This window comes from Neopsephotus bourkii, unplaced genomic scaffold (genome assembly GCF_033783945.1).
Source record: "Neopsephotus bourkii isolate Nb327-2 ecotype Australia unplaced genomic scaffold, CSIRO-AGI_Nbou_v1 NB_318, whole genome shotgun sequence".
Taxonomy (NCBI): domain Eukaryota; kingdom Metazoa; phylum Chordata; class Aves; order Psittaciformes; family Psittacidae; genus Neopsephotus; species Neopsephotus bourkii.
The window spans coordinates 1,649,675-1,671,099 of record NW_026900826.1 but is presented as its reverse complement, the minus strand read 5'-3'; the positions used below and the strand labels follow the sequence as shown (position 1 = coordinate 1,671,099).

General features: G+C 34.8%; 1 protein-coding gene and 1 long non-coding RNA gene across 5 annotated transcripts in view; one reads left to right on the top strand and one right to left on the bottom strand.

Annotated features, from left to right (window-relative positions):
• The window catches only part of FGF7 (fibroblast growth factor 7), a 30,786-nt gene extending 17,938 nt beyond the window's left edge, over positions 1-12,848 (top strand). For all 4 annotated transcript variants that reach the window (XM_061347370.1, XM_061347372.1, XM_061347371.1 and 1 more), the window contains exons 3-4: positions 11,282-11,385; positions 11,763-12,848. In XM_061347370.1, coding sequence (XP_061203354.1) covers positions 11,282-11,385; positions 11,763-11,957 — 299 coding nt within the window. In that variant the 3' untranslated portion in view covers positions 11,958-12,848. The remainder of the gene's footprint in view (positions 1-11,281; positions 11,386-11,762) is intronic.
• The window catches only part of LOC133209047 (uncharacterized), a 110,655-nt gene extending 89,776 nt beyond the window's left edge, over positions 1-20,879 (bottom strand). Inside the window, exon 1 of the long non-coding RNA XR_009724573.1 lies at positions 20,748-20,879. This is a non-coding gene — a long non-coding RNA (uncharacterized LOC133209047). The remainder of the gene's footprint in view (positions 1-20,747) is intronic.
• Between the last annotated feature and the right edge of the window lie 546 nt (positions 20,880-21,425).

Sequence of the window (21,425 nt, the reverse complement as noted above, 5' to 3'; positions counted from 1 at the left end):
TTGCAGTGCTTATGAATGAAGTGCTCTCTTAACTGTGTGAAACAAAATGTCACTGTCCAAAATTTCAAACCATTTACAAGTATTTGGTGCTATGCCAGAGGCCCTTAAGTATACATTCAAGCTCTGGAACACTGCACAACCTTCTTTCTTATGTGTCCAGTTTCTGATTTTTACTTATTTAATTAAGTAAGCTACATCTGGGAACATTTTTACTATTAAAAATGCATTTTACTTTAAATTGATAATACGGTTTTCAGCACCAAGAATGTCATTATGATCATTCTACAAGCATGTAGTAACAGCTTTTAGTAATGTTTCTCAACAAAGTATAATTCTGAATTATCCTGAAAGAACAGGAACACAGTTCTCAGTTTTCAGAATACGGCTTTGCTATTCCTTCAGTCAAGCCTGTTTCAGGGACCAGAAAAGCTGCTACAGGAATGGCTGAAGACAGTACAATACACAGGACAAAACAGCTGGACCTTGAGGGTGGTGGAATACTTCCTATAAAAAACCCCCAGGTTCCTAGATGTGCTTTTACCCCTTTAACTAAGTCCAGCATACAGTGCCATGTTACATTTATGCCACCCTTGCAACCGTTTGCAGATTATACACGTGATAAGCCATAACAGCGCAGAAAATGCTCCTGGAACTGAAATTCTTCAGAAAACCATTCAGACAATGAATCATTCAATTTCTTATACACGGAAAACGTATGTGAATATGCACTGCATACAAAAATGGAAACAAAAAGTCTTCCATAGAAATTACCTGGCTAATTTTATGTCAACTATGATTACTAATTCTACCCAGGAAAGGGGGAAGGAAATTTAATCTGCAGTGATGCTGGGCAAGACACCACCAGCTCTTTACTAGATGAAAAGACAACATAGCCTAGTAAGAAATATCAAAGAACAAATTCATATATTTAAAGATTTTTGCATAATGGAAGAATTTGGAGAGACAAGAGGCTCTGGTCCTGTGTGGAACTTTCCAAGCTTCAAAAATCAAAATAGCATTAGACACTGAAACTCTAAATTTGGGAAGTTTTGCATCACTGAACAGATGTATCTCATTTTGCTGTGCGAAGATTAATTAGCAGTGGTTCACATTTACTTTTGCTATTCTGAAGCGAGATCCTAAAAGTCTGCAAAGCTTGAAAAGATCATTTATTCTAGTGAAATCAGCACAAAAGATTTTAACTAGAAATATCCTTCATCTGAGCTGTGGAAAAGTATCTGTTGCACAGGTTTAACTCTAAACTATTAAATCATTAATTTTCCTACTGCTTGGAAACAATTGTATTTTGCAAATGCTCATTCCACCCGGTTTTCCATTTTTCATATCAGTACATTATTAATGTTGTAATAAGAGTACTTTTTCAGACTGAGAATTAAGACTTGGCTTTTACATGACATTATTAATTCTAAAAAATAATATTATTTTTTATTATAACCACATGTTTAGCTCCAAGGCGATTTTTATTGGAGTGAAATGTAGTTTCCTGCAAAAACGAGAAATGACTACGTGCTGTATAAGACGCTGAACAACAAAATACTTATATGAAATGCAGACTGAAGGTCAGCAAAGTGAAGGTTTTTTACAAGTTTAATGAGAAGTTAACTTCACATCTTAAGGTCCTTTCCAACCCTAACTGTTCTTTGATTCTATGATTTTATGATTCACAAGCGAATGACAGCCTTAGGCAGCAAGTTACTCAGTTGTTACTATATACTGCTGTTTGCAAGTCAGACCTCTAAACTGAGAAGTTAAATACTTTCATAATCTACTTCAGTGAAAACTGTCAAACCCTCTTGGTTCTGAAGATCAAATAAAGAGATATTGGAGAGACAGTGGTTCAAAGTGCTAAAGATCCAGATTCATATACAGAAGGAGAAAAGGCAATTTAGAGTCAGAATATCCTAGACTAATTCCTATTATGGTACCATTTTCAATGAAGAATGAAATATTTGATTTACAAATCTAACTCATCAACATTAGCAAAGAGTTTATATCAAACTGAGGCCAAACGTTTCACAATAAGGAAGAATACTGAGAAAGTCAAAGCTATTTCTCTTCATAAGGAATTCATAGCAATACGGTCACTGAAATCCTCACTACTTTTGTGGAGGTACGCTTTACTGAGCGCTGTAAACTGACGAACACTGCTTTACATTTATTCACTTTGAAAAATAACTAGAAAAGGTATTATAGCTTTTAATATTTCCCAGTCCAGATCAAATATGATAAGTTTGTAAGTAAAAAAGTGTGTTTCCTAGGCATCAATCTGGAAGATTCAAACCAGACTCTCCTTTCCATGCTGTGGTACCAGGAACACATATTCAGAAAGCCAGATTATACATTTGATGATGCATGTGAGACTGTGTAAATACTTCGAACAATGCAGACTTAAGAGTGGAACTCAGCTTACTCCTTCTTTTCTGTTATAAAGGAAAACATCCACAAGTCCAAGTACACATGCAAAGAATAATCTTGTAAGTAAAATAACAGCATTTCTAAACAATCATTTTAGTTCCCTGTTGTACTTTCTCTCTTCGGTTCTCGTGTTTTTTTATACTATCTTCACACAATCATTCGGTTAGCAGTTTCTTTCAGAAACCTTGACATGACTCAGATTCTGTAACTAACCTACCTGTCAGCTGTCGAATACCACCAGGAGAGTGGTTTATTATTAAGTTATTCTACCTAGCAATGCATGTATTAATCAGTTTGTAGAACTGGCAAAGAGTGGAGAAGTTTATGGATAATGTAGGAACTTATGGATAATATAATGTCAACTAAGGAATCTTTTAAATTATCAATAAATTTAAATCCTCAGGAGTACAAAAAATACTTTGCTGGACTTCTGGTTAGCAATTAGTTTATTTTTTAAAATTCAGCATGCCTACTGGTTTTGTGCCAGTGAATTGCAAAAGGTAATTAAACATCAGCTACTTATGCCTAATCAAACATGTTCTGCACACAGACTAAATCTTACAGGCAAATTCTACTGCTTGAGGATGCTTGAACAATACACTGCATCAAGCCCTCAAGGAATATCCCTCTATCAGTAATCATGCTTCCTCAGTCAGCTACCATTTTTCCTGCTTGGAAATTACACACTGGACAAACCCTGGAGTTTTGCGTGCTTTGAATATTTGTCCATGGTATCCAGATGTCTGGCACCTCACTGAAGCAGTAGCTTCAACTGTTCTATGGAAAATCCTTGACAGATCTGTTGTTTATGTGTAGATCATTTTTACAGTCATATTCATAACTGGAGTGCTTCAGATTGTCTACACAGGCACAGCAAACGCACGCATGGATATAGCATAAAGCCTCCAAATAAAAGCTTGTTTAGCCTTTTATACTGGTCTGTGCTGTAAATAACAATGTATTTTTTATGTTTTTATGCTATAAATCAAAATTATGAGTATCACAAGGAGAAGCAATATACGACAGTTTAAGAAAGAAAGTGACAGTGAATCTCTGAACCAGCTTGTTTTCTGTTACCATAATTACCATGTTTATTAAAATCATATCCATAGACAGAAAATTCCGGGGGCAGAAACAATCTCATGTCTGCTTTGAAAACCATTATAGCATGTACTTGTATATCTATTTCTACTTACACACCTTATGAAAATAATTTCTATGAGGTATCACCTGGGAAACTCTTCCAATCTATTGCTAAGGAAAGTACAAAATACAAATGCAAATTCTACTTTCTATCAAATGTAATTTAATAATGGGGAAAGGTAAAAAAAAAAGTAAATCATATTACAATATTGCTTTAATTCACATTTTTTATTTACAGTATTTTTCTTACCATTAGAGTATATTTGAGAGAATGAGCACAGAAATTGCTCTACCTGAAAATTAACTTTAGGCTGCATCCATTTAAAAATATTATTAAGAATCAAAATAACTTCAGCACAAATACTTCACGATACACACACTATTCTTTTAAAAGATATATAAAGGGGTAATGCTTCCTGAAACCAATGACTTAGAAAACTACCCAATGAAAGTATTCATTTACTTTCAGGAAACAAATACTGACAGACTCCTTTGCAAAAACATTTCAAGTCTAACAAGCCAGTTAATGAATGTATTCACTGTGCTAGCTTACCAGTGCCCAGATGTGCTAATAAAATCATAGAGGTCTCCAAAATACTGTATGATTGAGCATCGTGATTTGTATCTTTTTGCTTTAAAAGGCACAAACATTAACTTACTAAATCCCAGAACAAAAGAACAAATTACATTAAATACTGTTAAACACTGTTTTGTAAGCAACTACAATGACAGCATTCCTCTTGGCCTTGAATCCTCTGCAAAGGTCATTTGAATTCATAAATATGTGCTCCAAATTTAATTACTTAGAAATACAAGTTAGAGAAATTCAGAAGTTTCAATTTGTTTTGATGTATTCTCCATCCAAGTATTTTCTGCCCCCTCTTTCACTATTTGAGATTCCACATATTTTATCTCAAAACAACTCTGCCAAAAAAAGGGCGTTTCACAAAGATTTCTCACAAGTGCTTAACTGTCATTGCCAGCCTCCCTGTCCCTAAAAATCAGCAACAAACTGGGTTTTCAACTTGAGTGCACAGAGGGGCCTCAAGCAATAAAGCGCTGTAAATATCACATAAAATTTGGTATTGTAAAGCATTTTAAAATTTTTAAAAAGCAGCATTAAATATATTATCTGTTAGCTATTTTAAAAAAACTTAAATAATGAGAATGCAACATAACAATTAGCTTCTGAACATTTGCTTTTCTTCTCTTAAAACCCATATTTTTTCTTCTTCTTCCCTTCTTTCCTGCATTTAGAAGACTACAGAATTCTTAGCAATTTCCATTTTACCTTTAAACATATTCTCATAATGTATGTTCCTAACAGAACAGAAAAAAAAAGGGATGAAATTGCTGTCAGCCTTGATGAAAATTTTGCCAAAATTTTCCTCTGAATTAATGTCTACAGAAACTCTGATACTAAGAAATCAAGAAGTGACCAGAAACACCATGTGATAGATGTTGATGGGATATTGGCAACATAGAAATGTTCAGAAAAAGAGTCAGCTTATGAGGCACTGAACACAATGTGTACTTTAAAACCTCCTCTAAAGTCTTCCTGAACAATCTTATAACCTGATATATTTGGGCAGTTTCTAGCATTTTAAAAGCTATGTAGCTCCATGGTTCTGCTCTCAACTTCCAAAGACCCATGAGACAGGTTATTACCACCTGCTGGATCTTCAGTAATGTGCTGCACTTACAAACTTTCTTAGAGCTCTCACGAGCAAGAATCGCAACCGCTCTTTCAACCTCTTGGCTGCAAAATGATTAAAGAGAAAAAGCACTAATTTTGCTAAAATGCAAAGCTCTCACTACTTTGTTATAGATAGGATATTATTATTTGAGGATGTTATGGACTAACACTATACACTGTTCTAAACTGCCCACACAGCTATGGCTGCACACAGTTAGAAATCAGTTCAATATAATCTGTAAACAGATTGCATAGCAATCCAAGCAAAGATTTGTTAAAACAAATAGAATTTCACAGTATAACTTGTTGTAAAAGCAAAATAGTTTAACAAATAAGAAGAGAAATATGTGAAAATATTAACTAAATCAGATAAAGATTCTTAGTATCAGGTGACTAAAACCAAAATTCTCAAATACCACTTGCCACGAATGAATTATCTCACATGAGAATGCGCAGTTTTGTATCACCAATGTAGCTATTTGCCATTTCTTAATACGTAAACTTGCGGCCTGAGGTACCGTCCTGTCTTCCAGGCCACAGTCATGGATTAAGGCCAGACATAAAGTGTCTGCTTGTGAAGAACTGAGCAACTGTCATTCTAGACCAGAATGCCAGGAAACCCACCTCATTTATTATATAAATTGTCTCCGAAATCCAATGCATATTTCACCCACTAAAATTGTTTTGTTTCTTTGTGGTTTTTTTTTTTACTGGATTTTATTTCAACTTTCTCTTACCTAATTTGCACCAAGTGGTTAAAAAGACTGCTGCCAGCATCCATGGTCATCGTCTTCCAAAGAGAACCTATAGCCCACCTTATCTTAGTGTCTTTTATGTACAGAGGATGGAATTTCAGCTCCTAAGGAAACTTCATTCACTACAGAAATTTTAAGCTACACTTGATACACTGACCATGCAACCATATAAAATTGTTTGGAATTTCATGCTGATTTTATAGAAATTACAGTTGTTTTCAATTTTGTATTCTCATTTTCAGTTGCTTGTTTTTTTCTTTTTCTCTCTCTTTCTGGCTTTAATTTGATTTCTTTCCCGGTTACTTTGTGGTATATTCAAGTTTTCTTTTAAAACTCTTTTGAACTTTTATGGGGATGCTTTAGATAAAGTAGCTGAAAAACATAGTTTACATTTTCATTTTTAAACTGAGGACATTTAAGTCCTCTTTGAAGTCTGGCCTTCTGAACTTATCATCATCATCATCTTATTAATTTAAGCATGTCTTTAAAGTAATTTTGGTTATTAGAGTATTAAAAGACTATTTAAATTAAACAACCTACATATAAGAATTTTCTGTTTCCCATCCTACCTTGGTGGCTTCCTCCTTTCTATGAATAGACATTGAAAGGATTAGAGCTTTTTACTTCAAAAGAAAGCACATAAGAATAGACTTACTAATATATGACATGGAATGGTTTACTTTTGGGCTGAGGACAACAGGTTTTCCTTAGAATTTTTAACTGTAGATTTTAGTCCTTTATAACTTCTCTGAAGTATCTGGTGCTACACAAACACTTAAAAAGTGGCAAATGTCACATGTGTGCCTGTTCTGCATTTCTCTATTTCTCTGTGGCTTTTGTGTGAAAAATTTTAGCTTACTATGCCTCTCCTGCCTCACTGAAGGAACTAACCGATAAAATTCTGGCTCTACTGAGCTAGCAGAAATCCTACTGTTGTTTTTAGTGAGGACAGAATTGTTGCCTTTATTGCCTTTTTGTATAAAATGGCCTACAAACATAACACAACATAGTAGGTTTACTTCTATTACAACTTTTCTACGGATGTAGAGGTTTACCTCCTTCCAATGAATCAGCTAACAAGAACTAGCATTAACACTGAAGCCCAGCTACACTTAGGTTCCCAGTAGAGGAGCAATGAAACTAAAACATTTTAATTCAGTTCATGTCTTAAAAGGCAGTCAAAAATGGTATAATGGAAAAGACACTCTTTAGCTTTTGCTGATTTTTGCTTAACTCAGGTTACCATCCTTATAAAGCTAATCTTTAGAGTATATTATTGTTTATCGGGTTATTTTCCAGTGCACCAAATGTTGTTCCTGGCTAGTCTATTAAAGACACTGCATCAGTGCAGAATTTCAAAATGAAAGAGCAGAGAAAAAAGAAGAGGGTTTCAGTTTTGGCTTTTGTTTGTTTGTTGTTTTTTTTTTTTTAAAGAACTAACTAAAAAGATCACATTCACAGACTTGGATGAATTTACCAGTCACAACTGTATAACAGACCATATACACTAGCAGCATAAGGATAACCAGCTCAGATCCAAATTTAATTCAGCCAGAATCCTGTTGGCAAGAATCACCAGTAGCAGATCATTACAGAAAGTATAGAAGAAACAGAAAATAGCTGCAGTTGGTGAAAATTTTGGTGGAACAGTTTTATTATCTCTTGACGCCTACCGATGGATTAGATTCCTATCTGCAATAACCTTATAGTGACTGAGTACCAGGAACACATACACAATAAAGCCAGACCAATATGACTATAATATCATATAATGTTATAACTTAATAGAGATATTGTTATATAATGTTATAACTTAATAAGAGATACTGACAGGAAACAGACAAAACAGGGAAAAATACAACTTATTTTCTCTATTTTATGGATTTGATATTTTCTTCTTTTGTATATCCTTTAGGAATGTCCTGCTTTTGCAATTAAGAAAACAAGTGAGCTCCATACAAAAGCCTATGTACTGAAAGATCATTAATCAAATTCTCAGCTAAAATTAGCTGAGATCACAATTCTAACTACACAGAGAAGTGTTACCTTTCCCAGTTTGCTAAAAATCATGTTTCCATTTCCTCAAAATTTATGTCATTTAAAGAAAAAAAATACGTAATGATTTGCAGCAGTACTACATTTTTGAGATGAGCAGAAGAATTATTAAGACACAGCCACCAGGAGAGGAAAAGAGAGCTTACAGGGTGCTTACTGCTTAAGGAACTTGTGTCATGCGCCTTAAAATAGAGAGAGGAACTCAGTGATGAATCACTGGCACATCAAATAGTAAAGTGCACATGAGATGCTGCTTCAGAGATCTAAATCACATAGATTTCTGAAAAGGGAAAAATTCATGCTTTGTTTTCCCTTCAGGGATACATTAAGACACATCAGAAGAGATAACACATTATCTAGAACTGGGAACAGAAAAACAAGCACATGCAGTTGATGATAGACCATTTAATTCTGATGTTCTGAGCAAAGAATCAAGAATACACAAGTTACTTCCACTGAATTCTCTGTGGTCTTTTTCATTCTTTTTAACATTGCTAATACTGCAACATTTTTAATGTGACATAGTTATTGGAGAGTTCATGTGGTGTTCACTAACCTTTATGGAGAGTATCTTTAGGAAAGTGCCATTCAAAGATCTAAAACATTCTTTGGATTTCATATTACCTCTGAGTCAGGGTGTCAAAAGTTATTTATGTAAGTGCTAGCCCTAATTTGGGGAGTACGTAATTGCTTAAAATTGTGAAAGCCACATGATAATATAGAAAATAGCACTGAATATGTGTAACAATATATGAATATAAATCTCAAATTATCTGTCTTTAATTAAAATGCACTGAATTTTATGCACAATGGGGTTTCAACAAATAATAGGAAAAACCATGTAAAGACCTAAACATAATAAATCTGTCCCACACAGCAGAATAAAACTTTGAGATTTAACTTTTTATTCTGCCATTCCGATTTTGCTATACAGGAGGCCTATAAAATATTTTTACATCCCAAATTACTATTTTATAACAAATTCTGTATGAATAGTGTAAAATTTCCACATGAAAAACATTTATATCTCCACCGAGAATAAAACAGAAAAACAAGTATCCAAACCCAAATAAAATAATTCCTACAAGTTAGAATGAATGTCACCATCTACGTCAGAAAAAAAAAAACAACCCAAATTAAAAAATGATTTTAAAATTCCAATAATAATATCGCTTTGGACTAAAGCTTTTGCCATTTCCTTTTTAAAAGTAGTAGTATTTTTTACTCCTCTAACCTCAGCCAACGTCAGCTTACTTAAGGAAATCTCAATTCCTATTAGCATGCCTTGTTTTAAAAAGTCATTTTGAATCTTTCATTTTTCAAATTCTGTATAAATAGAAAACTCAAATATAGATTTTCAAAAAAGCTCTCCTTAAGTTACTGGCCAGCACAGGCAAAAGTACAACTGGATATAAGCTGTCGCTGAAAAAATGCAGATTGCATGTTACTACAGAGTCTTTAGCCATTAAAATAAATCAAATTGGAACAGCCTTTGGCAGAAACACTGGGGGCAAAGAAGTAACAACTCCAATTTAGCACTGACAAAGTTTATGAAAAAAGAATGATCTGATGCAAATCCCAGCCTAGCAGAGCACTGGACTTGATGACCCAGAGATCCCTTACACTGCTATGTTCTTTGTTTGGCTAGATGCAGATGTTAATCTGTTTTTCAGTCTCCCTGTGGTTTTTCTAAAGTGAAATTTAAATGAAAGTTAATACAGTTTTTGTAAGTTTCGGTTATAAATTACCCTTTGTAAGAATTGTCACAAGGCCTGCAGCAGTGTGGAACTTGTCAAAGAATCCTAAAAGCTTTACTTAAAGTTGGCTCAGCATTATACAGAAGTACAAAAGTGTAAGTGTTCAGAGACGACTGCCCACCAGGGCACACACCATGAGAAGATGTAACTGGTCTACTGGTAGGGAAAATAGGAAGAAAAATTAAGCAATACATGCTAGGACTGACGCATCAGTAATATCAGGGAAGAAAGCAAAACAGAACAGTACGCCAAAGAACATCAGAATATTAAAAAAAAAAGTACAGGGAAGGTGAAATATCATAAATACTTAATACCTTTCTAAAAAAAAAAGGAAAGAAAGAAGAAATTAATGAAAAATTCCTATTGTGTGGTGCCTGTGAAGAGTCAACACAAACTTGAAAGACAAAATGAGGAAATGTTTTGTTCAAGAGGAAGGTCACCTTTTAAGTGACAATCTAACACAAACTGCTCTCTCCCCCTCCCTCCCTTGTCTCCCCCATGCTCAGCTGCTGAAATTTGCCTAGAGTTAGCTGGCTTTGAAAGACCCTGTTTGGAGAGCCAGAGTCACAGTGTTAGATGCTACTGCACATTCTACAGGTGACTCAATATGGAAGAAAAAGCTCAAACTCAGAAGCAGAACTCTAAACTACTGCTTAAATCAACAACAATAATATGTAAACTTAAAAACAACCTGGTGTCCCTTGATAACATGCACCATCCTCCTGCCTTTGCTCAGATATTTCTTTAATTAACATAAGAATATTTTTTATGTCACAGGTAACTTACATGTATCATAGCAACTACAGAAAGTTATTGCAGACATACATCAGTGAGATTAAGTATAAGTAATTTATAGAAAACAACTCTTAATGTTTTCTGGTTTTGAAAAATAACTTATCAGAGCAGCTTTTAATGATTCTCAAATACACGTATCTTTACAGCTTCGATCAGCCATAAAAGCATGCAAAGGTCAAGCAAATACTTTATCTTATTTAAGACACTGTGGTCTGCTTTCTGTCACTCGCAAGTTCTAAGGTTTACACTCTTTCAAGGAGATGATACTGCTCCACAAGTCTTCAAAATAAAGGCTTTACACAAATTCTGTGACCCTCAATGGCTACGTATATAATTCTTCTAAATGAAACCCTGAGCCTGATAAATTCTAATACATGCTGATTCTTTGAAAGCAGAAATATTACTTCTACTAACATCGTAACTTCAGCATACACTTAAAAATTATCACCATTCAATTTTCAAGTGGCTTTGTGCAGACACGATCATATGCAGATGATTTTTAAATTCTATCCCTTTCTTGACATGAATAAATATGCAATTTTCCTGCAATTTTCAATAAACAGAGAAGTATTGCAGAATGCAAGTTCAACTAAACCTTCTAAGTTGACTGGAGAACAAACAGCCCTTACTGTGTGCCTTTGCAGGTATTCTAGAAATCCGAACAGTGGCGGTTGGAATAGTGGCAATCAAAGGAGTGGAAAGTGAATACTTTCTGGCAATGAACAAGTCAGGAAGACTCTATGGAAAGGTATGGATGCAAACTTCTCTTGTGTGTACAATCATCACGTGATAGATACATCTCTGTGGATGTAGTATCTGTACAGTTTGTATAAAACAGATTCCTAACAAATTAAAATGTCACCTGTATTTATCTCATACATCCCATGCTAGACTTTTATGTCCATGTAATAAATTCAGTGATTAGAGCTTAGATACTTTTAAAAAATGTGGAATACTGTGCGGGAATAGACAAAGCTAACCATTAAATACTGAGACTTCAGAAGTCAAATTAGTTATTAAAATATTAATATGTGGGATTTATAATTCATATTCTTTTCCCATCTTCCCTAATCTATACTCAAAAGACACCTGTACTTATTTTACTTTATTATTTCCTGTCAACAGAAAGTATGCAATGAGGACTGCAACTTCATAGAACTCATTGAAGAAAACCATTATAACACATATGCTTCTGCAAAATGGACACACAAAGGAAAGGAGATGTTTGTTACATTAAACCACAAAGGGGTCCCCATGAAAGGTAAAAAAACAAAGAAAGAACACAGAGCATCCCACTTTCTTCCACTGGCAATATCCTAATCACAAATGATCTATACAAAAACTAGTTCCAGCAGGAAGATTATTTTTAAGAAGACTATTTGACAAGTTACCAAGAGAGGCTGGAATACTACTGAGAAACTGAACAAGCTGGACTTGCGCATTTATCTTTATTTTTAAAAGACTACATGAAAAAGATTTGAAAATATACACAAAACCAGATTTACTAACTAAAAGTTGTAAAAAATTCTAAAGAGTTGTACAATCATTATCTTAGTCATTGTAACTGGGTAGTTTCTTAAATTAATTTACCCTGAAGAATAAGTCATTACTTGATTATCTGATAATATTTTATTTAAAAAACACTATCTGCTTCTTAAATATGGCTGCTATAATAATAATAAGCAGATGATAATGTTGTGTAAAATATGTCAGACTTTAAGGCTGCTGGAATGAGTTGTCAGATTATCAAGTCAATAGTAAATGTGGAGGCTGAGCAGTATTTTAAATACTTCCCCAAGAAACTGATATCCTATACATAAACTATATGATCAGAAAAAAAATATAACCTTGTAAATGTTTATTGTTGTATTCAGATAAAAGAGTTAGTTTGGAAAAATTATGTTTACTCTAACACAAAATGTTCCTATCTATTAATGAAACAAATACCTAATGCTGCTCTAAAAGATGTTTCAAATAGTGTATGTAAAATAAGAATAGGATTAAATAATGTACTTCATCTCACTTTTCACAAATTAACATTTTATATAACGATGAAGCAAAAATTCAGACATATTAAGGTTTTTTATGTAACATATCCTATCTTTTGTATAATTCCTGTTAGGGCATACAGCTTTCAATATTGTTTTTCCATCCTTATACATGCTTTTTCTGTTGTTACAGCATTAAACTTTATTTTAAGTTGTATTTGAACTTTATTGTTCTAAGTTATTTAAATGTTATTTATAAAAAAAAAAATCCTTATTAAGATGCATCTGTTTCATATGCTTTTAATTCTAAAGGAATAACAAAACGGTCTGGCTGAGATGCATGAATTTGTTTCTGTGACCAGACACAAAGACGAGTACACAACCCTCTTGCCAACATACATTGGAGAGCAGACAAAAATGACAGCCTGCAGCAAATCACACAACAGACATCTGAAAAGAAACAATGCAAAAATGTAAAAAATCTTTGCCACATACTCTTGCTAATCGAATTACCAGCAGGCTCAGAGTTACAGCAGGTAAAAGAAGGTTACAGCTTGTCGTGGTTTCAACACAGTTCCAGCAGGTACTAGAACGAATCCCTCAGAGGGTAGAACCTATACTCACAGATAAAGAAATACGTAAAAGCCTGTATTACTAGTTTGGAACTTCAGCTAAAATCGTTATGACCTGATGAAGAAAAGACATCTCCATTTTCTAGCTACTGAAGTGCTCAGCTAAGCCCTACACAACTAATGCATTATATAATTTCATTTTGCTCAGTTTGCCTGCAAGTTTTCTAGGTATTATGGTAACCATGCACTTAAAGATCACAAAAAAATAGCTAAAACAGCTGCTAGATGCCTGAAATGGAGTCAAGCTAATTACTCTCAGTCTAAAATGCTTTACTTTTCATTACAAGTGTCGAGAGTCAATCGTTTTTTCTGACATGAGAAACTTTTCCTGTAATAGCACTCACCAAAAATGGCCAAGAATTCTCTCTATCAATAATTCTTAAAAACAAAACCAAAACTTGTGTAACAAGTACTATAATTTGGAAGCCATTTATGATTTTTGACTTGCTAATATCAAACATCAAAGTGAAGATATAAATGGGTCTATGCAGAAAAAATCTGTCAATACAGCTATCTCAGTAAACATTCACTGTGCTTTTTTTATCTATTACTTGTTCATTGAAAAAATAGACTGTACTATGAAAGAAACTGTTTTGCAAATCACTGTCTGCACCTTTCTGTGAATATATAAACACTGAAACAAAGTTCACACTCATGATCAACATTAACATACTGGTGGAAGATTCTAGATCTACACTAGGTTAGTTGAAGCTTTGGAATAAAAAATAAAAGAACAAAATCTCATTAAGATTTGAAGTTTGAATTCTAACATGAATATGCACATTAATACATTAATATATATGCAAAAAGCACTTAAAATGAAATCCACATACAGACAAGCTCTTCTAAAGATCTTTTGGTTATGTAATTCAAGAATATAGGGATGCAGCCAAACAATCCTGAACCCCAGTTGTAATTCGCCCTTACTGCTATATGCTTTATGTAATGAAGTACTAAATTACCATCATTATCAGGCTTTACGTTTTACAGCTCCCATATCTGAAATGCATCAGAACAGCAAGATCAGATCAACCCACTTGAGCAACTTTTAATGCAGCTTTAATTTAGAAAATCTCTTTGGAAATACAAGAAATTTATTTTCAGCTGCCTCCAAAATAACCTTTTTAGTGTTAAAACCAGAGACTAATAATCAGAAAATTCATAGTGGTGATCTACAATAACAAGCTATTACAGGATAAAAGAAAAAAGAATCTATTAGATTTTAACAGGTATTATTCAAATAGATGCCAGAAACCCTCACAAAAGCCTTCTATACCAATTACATCACAATCCAATCTTAACATCAGTCATGCAATATCCCATCAGGGAGGAAAATATGTTCATATGAAATGAAACAGATCTACCTGTCTGGATATAACTCATTACTAACCTTTATGATACTAAAGATTCAAGAAAACCCAAAGTCAGCTATAATAGCCACTCTCAATTGTTATGTCTTTGTTTTTCCTTCAGATGCATTGGCTTTCATCTAGCTTTCTTCTTTGTTTACCACAGATACTACAAAGCATAAATAGACTGTGGTTTAGAACTGAAATATAAGCTCCTGTGGTTTAAATAGCCATTCTATTTAGCCACCTTCAATAACCATTCACATTTCCCAGAAACTGTTCCATTACGCAGGCTCTTTAAATTTCATTAACAAGGTTCTACTTACTTATCTCTTGTATTAGTGCCGATAAACACTCTGTGACACACAAATGAGCTAATCTCATCTGGGGAATCTCACACAAGACTGCAGAATCTCCATTCTTGTTGGTCTTCAAGATCTGACTGAACAAAGTCCTGTGCAAATTAGTCTAAAATCAGTGTGGGTCCTACTTTGAGCAGGAGACTGGACAAGACACCTGCAGCACCCTTCCAACCCAAATGAGTCTGTAATTCCAAGTTATTTTTCTTAAAAAACCCAATTAGAGTTCAGTTCAACCTCTTGAACAGCTACACAAAACACATTTTCCATGTTGGGGGATAATTACACATTTGTCTCATAGTTTATCTATAATAGCTTGTGTGTCACTAAAGGTATGCAAAATGGTGTAAATACATTTTATAACACAATAAAAAATGACAATTGGACAATTTCCATGACCTTTAAAACACATATTGTACAATATGGTCTCACTTTTAATTCTGTTGCAAGTACTTTAAAACGACTCTGTGCATAGCATCTGTAATCAGATTACTAAATGATTAATCAACTGAGTAATTATTAAAATACACTTGTCTGTGTTTTAAATAAGAAAATATGTATATTTTTGAATGAGCTGAACCAAAATGTAAGTTAACGTTAAATCAATAAAGCAGTAAGAGAATAACAGTATTTCACTGCACTTGACAACCAGTATCTGAGTAGTCTAAATCCTTCACAAGACCCCACAATCTAATTCCTCAATAGTAACTTCCTAAAAAACAGGATAACTTCACAACATTTAACATAGGTAGAAAATGAAACTGACAGGTTAGATAATTTTCCCCAAATTAGGGGAAGTTATCATCAGAGATGGGATCCGTACTTCGAACTAATAAGTTACTAGTAAGTAACAGGAATTTGCATTACATCGTTCCTTAAAACAGAAAAAAGGTAACTTCTCTGTGCTGTCAGGAGAATTTGAAGATTTTGAAGATTAGGAGTCTTTAAAGCAGAAGCTCAGATGGGAAAATATTCAAGGAGTTGTATGAAGTTTTTAACATGACATTTATATTAACTTAAATGACACTCACACAGCAAAGTTTCCAGAAAAGAACTTTTTAACACCGTGCACTTAAATTCATAGTCTTACACAAAATACAATGTAGCATCCATATAGTATTAGAACTACCAAGTATTAAAACTTGAGCTGTGTAAATAACCTCACCTGGCCAAGGAAAGCTAGATTGTAAATCTCAGCCATTACAGACACTGAAATTCTTTAACTGTTTACCTTCCAGACCTAAAAAGGGAAATTTTCTTCAATTGTGTTTGGAAGGCACATCCTAGCTTACCAAGATTGGTTGTTTCACTAAGAAAACTCTTTTACTTAAAAGCCTGGCACTTTAAAAGACTGACTCTTAACAAAGAGGGGAGAAAAATAATTCAATTTAGAGGAAATTATTTCCTCATGAGAATAAACTGTTTTCCTTCAGCAGTAACCAGAAAAGAAGAGCAATTAGAATGAAGATGCATAAACTTGTCCCATAAATGTTACAGTGTTTTCAGACTGAAGTCCAGTAACAGATAAGACTCCTTACTTTTAAGGTAATTTCTAAAACAGTGTTTTAACAAAGATGGTTAAAAATCTGAACACTGAGCATTCTTCAATGAAGCACAGATCTCAAAGGACACCAAGCTGCTAAAACGTGCGTATTGGTACCTCATGAGAACCTGAAAGTGTCAGGTTAAGTAGGCTGCCAAAGTCCATCAGATTTCATAGGAATTATATATACATATATACATATATGTATACATATACATACACACACACACACATATATATATACACACAGGAACTAGATATCTAGCGTGCTCAGCTACATGGAGAAAGTACATATCTGGCTTACCTAGTACCCCGGTAGCTCTGTGAAACTCATTAGAAGTTCACTTCACATAGATCAACAGCTTCCCCATCTTTGAGGAGTTACAGTCAATTTAAGGGCTTTGTCCTCTGCAGACTAAGCTTTCTCTGGGAGTCTGTTCATTGTGCCACTTGGATGTTCAGAACTTTGTAAGACTAAAACACAAAAACAGCCTTTTTCTAGCTTTGCCAGGTAAACACTGAAAAGAGCTCATTCTACAGATGAGTATTCATTGGTCTGTACCTATGTTTTCTGACCATACACCAACAACGAACTGACATATCTGTGGTGTTATGTTAATTGAACAACTCATGTAAATCCATGTGTAATGTTTTATTTATGTATTTCTGGTTTTATACAGCAGCAAAGACACTACTTCTAGCCTGTACCCCTCTCCCTGAAGGGAAGAACCTGAACCAAAGATGTGTCACTGTCCCACCTTTATTTAACAGACCCTGCGTCACACTTTATTCACAGAATCACAGCATGGTTGATGTTCGAAAGGACCTCTGGAGGTCTTCTGGTCCAAACCCCCTACTCAAGCAGGGCCACCTCGAGCCAGTTGCCCAAGACCACGTCCAGACAGTACTCCTCAGCCTCTCCACACAACCTGTGGCACTGCTCAGTCACCCTCACAGTAAAAAAGTGTTTCCTGACATTCAGATGGAATCTCCTGTCTGTCAGCTGGTGTCCACTGCCTCTTGTCCTGTCACTGGGAACCACTGAGAAGAGCGTGGCTCAGTCCTCTTTGCACTCGCTCTTCAAGTATTTACATACATTGATAAGCCCAGAGGCTTCTCTCCTTAAAGAGAACAACAGTCACAGCTCTCTCAGCCTTTCCTCATGGGAGACATGCACCAGGCCACTCATTATCTCTGTGGCCCTTTATTAGTCTCTCCAGTATGTCCATGTTTCTCTTGTACTAAGAAGCCCAGAACTGAACACAGTACTCCAGGTGTGGCATTATCAGTGCTGACTAGAGGGGAAGAATCACTCCCTTACTCTTCCAACTAACTTAGTAATATCTTTATCACCACTAGAAATGTTCTTATAATAATAATGTTATGTGGTATGATTTTAATCAGAACTCAGGGCCAACTCCCTTTACAATTACTATCTTCTGTCTAAGCATAAACACAATTTACTATTACCTTGGACAGCACCAGTTTTGATGGATAAGAATCAAGTCATCAGCTGGTGACTGCTGAGTTTTCATGGTTCATCTACTGCCCTTTGAAACCTGGTTCCATTAAAGATTTCTCATATAACTTAACACTAGCCACTTTCAGTGTGCTATTTGATAGGTAAGTTCGAGTCTGGTTCATGCTGCTAAAGCACTAAAATTACCCCCACACTAGCTTTAAACTGCCAGACTAGTCACAACAGACCACAGGGTCAACAGAGGAGATGTAGCTGTTTCTACCCACACTCACAGGGACTTCTGTTGCTACACAGGATACCATACCCTCAAAGTTATATGGTTCTCTCTGTTCAAGCTAGCTAACAAGGTAGCCTGTTTACGTCTATATGAGTTGCTGTGATATTATTCTCAGTATAGGAACACTGGCTGAGACCTTTACAGGAAAAAGCAACATTTGGAAACCATGGACAGTCAATTCTTGTGTAAGACACAACATGTTAATATGACTAACTTGCCTATACACGCTATCCCTATTGATTTCACTGAAAACTAGGCACTAAAGTGGATCTGGACAAGCAACAACTTTTCAGTGGTCGTAAGAGAGAACAAATGATTATTGAACAAAACCATGAGCATCCTGCAAGCCTAAAGCAATAAGGTAGACCACAGGATAGCACACTAACAGGAAGAGCTAAAATAGGGCTTCTCTTTTTTGTTTTACTGTCATAGGAAAAAACATGTCATTATATCTTGGAGAGAAACATCAAGATAACAATAGCTTCAGAGACTTTAGAGATTACTGTCATTAAAACAGACTCCCTTAAGTAAGCAGTGTTGTAATGAGCAGCTGAGGTAATTTACTGAACCAACTTCATAAATAATCACTTTCTACTCAGTTTCATATTCTTGTTTTCGTATACTAGTAAAGTACTACAGTGACCATGATCCAAGAGGAAATATGATTATACCAGAATAAAACCTTTGGAATTCATAAAAAACATGCAAATGTTTCCACTGGTTTTAGGTTTTGTAAAAGCATATTATTTTTAAACCCAAATGTTCCTCTGTTCAAAAGCATAGTTACATTTCTGTTTCTAAAAACTGTCCTGCAAACTGAGCAATACACGCAAAATTGATTCTGTAAACAAGAATTTCCTTTCGAGACTGTAACCTGATGAGAGTAACACTGACTTTCAACTTTAAATAAACCACATTTCATTTTTTTAATTGTGCTTGAAAAGAAATACTAAAGTAAAAAAAGAAAATTCTTCAGGAAAGCTAAAAGGCAACACATAACGACAGTAAGATAGCTCACTTTTTTAAGGCACAGATGTGTATAGCCAATCCATACAAAGATTCTACAAAGCTGTATTCATCTATAGAGACCAAATCCCTCGGCTAGGCCTCAAAAGCAACTCTCCTCATTGCTTAGATAGACTGTTTCACTGGAGAAAACCCAAACAATTCCCTCACATCTACATTCGAAGAGAAAGCTTTGTGGGAATCATGGCACATGAGAGAATACTTCCTTTCCTCTGATATGTCTGCAGTACTGCACTAATTCAGGATTTCCTGAGTACAGCACGTTCCAAACCTTCTCTCCTTAACACATACAAGAGACAATCCTCTATCTTTTCCTAAGCACTTAACCATAGAGAAAACACGTCAGTGATACCATGGAAAATGGTAGAGGCTGGGGAGTGGGAAGACTGGGACCAACAGAGCAGGGTGAGTAGCCCTGAAAAACTGCACAAAGATATCTTCTTCCATTAAAGTAGATTCCATCACTAAAGAATTTCTAAAATAATTCTTCAGCTTATCTTTAAGACTGGTAATGAATAACCCTATATTATACAGCCACATATACACTAGAAAATGGAAAATCAAAGAATTACAGACCTCACTGCCTTAAATGACACCTATGATACAAAAATTTATGAGTTTTCTCCTGAATTTTTTTGCAAAAATAAGGTTTTCATACCTTGATGACTGGGAAATTACCTAAATAGAGAAAAACATATGAGCTCATGGAAAAAAAGATGGGAGAAAAAAAGGCAGGGATGGGAAAAGTTGTTTGGTTATGGTTGAGGCAGAAGGAAGTTAAAAAGGAGAAAGACAAGATTGGAAGCATAAAATTACGCCTGTAGTTGTTAGAAGGAAAACAGTAATTTTAGGCAGGGAAAAGAGAAAAGAAGCTGGCTAGCTTGAAGAAACAAAATGTTGCATAACACTCAGAAATAGAGCAAGCTAGAAGCAACATCAGCACAAACAGCTTGAGAAGCGGTTAAAAGAGCAGCACTGAGAAAGCACAGCAGGCTGGTATGGAAGAATAAAAGTTAAGATCTGATCCATCAGGACAGGGAAGACAAAGGGGTAGAAGTTAGGGGGAAGAATGCAAGACATACTGAAAATGGGAACCAGGTGCCAGAGAAAGGAGTAGAAAAAAATAATAGCTATCATTAGTATGAGAGGAACTGACAAAATCGAAACCATCAGATTTTACTAGCTAGAGTATCAGTACCTTCTTTAAATACTTTGTAATATTTCTTACGGCTTAATCAAATGGAAGTATCAGTATCTGGGAGGATGCATGTTTAGAGTAGATCAAAATCAGCAACTCATGTTTAATTGCTATAACATTTTGATTTTGTGCAAAACAAACTGAAAATATTGCTAATAATTTATATTGACAATTAGAATTTGCAATATACTCTAGATTTCCTTCCAAAATGCGTGGAATGACATGCATTGTGTCTTTAGAAATATTTACAAGACTTACTGGTTGCTGTAGGACTGGCAGATGCACTAGCTTGTATTTTAGCAGTAGCATCTTTAGTAGTATCATTCACTGTGGCAGTCCTCAAGCTTTCAACATTCCATTGCTTCCATACACCCTTCCTTGAGTTTACACCTGAAAGTCAAAAAATATAATTTAGAAGAATATTGATGCTAATTTTGAAAATCACCCTATGAATATTCCTGAGTAAGAGTTGCTTTATTTCCTGTCTCCTATGTGCAAATTTTTATGACCATAGTCAACTTCATCCTTGGGGCCCAATCCTGTTAACTGAAATAATTACAGCCATATACTTAAAGTCAAACAGGACAGTTTTTGCCATCTCCTTTCTGCTTCTGCTTACTTTTGCACATGAGTGAATATCCTTACTTTGTGTTGTTCCAATTCTGGTAATTTAATATATTTGTTTATGTTTTGTTGAGGTTGTGAATTATTCTGGCAGCAATACATAATTTACTTTATTCAGTGGTTTTCCATATTCACTCCAGTAGTACTTTGCAGAGCTCCATACCATAGGTTTTATGCAGATACAGAATCTATGGCATAGCAGTGTTCTCCCAGTTTCTTGGGATTTTTCTCTGGTCTGACTAAATTTCAGTTAATTCTATCTATTATCTATTTATAGTAGTTACAGAGTACACTGTGGGTTTACCCAGCTCT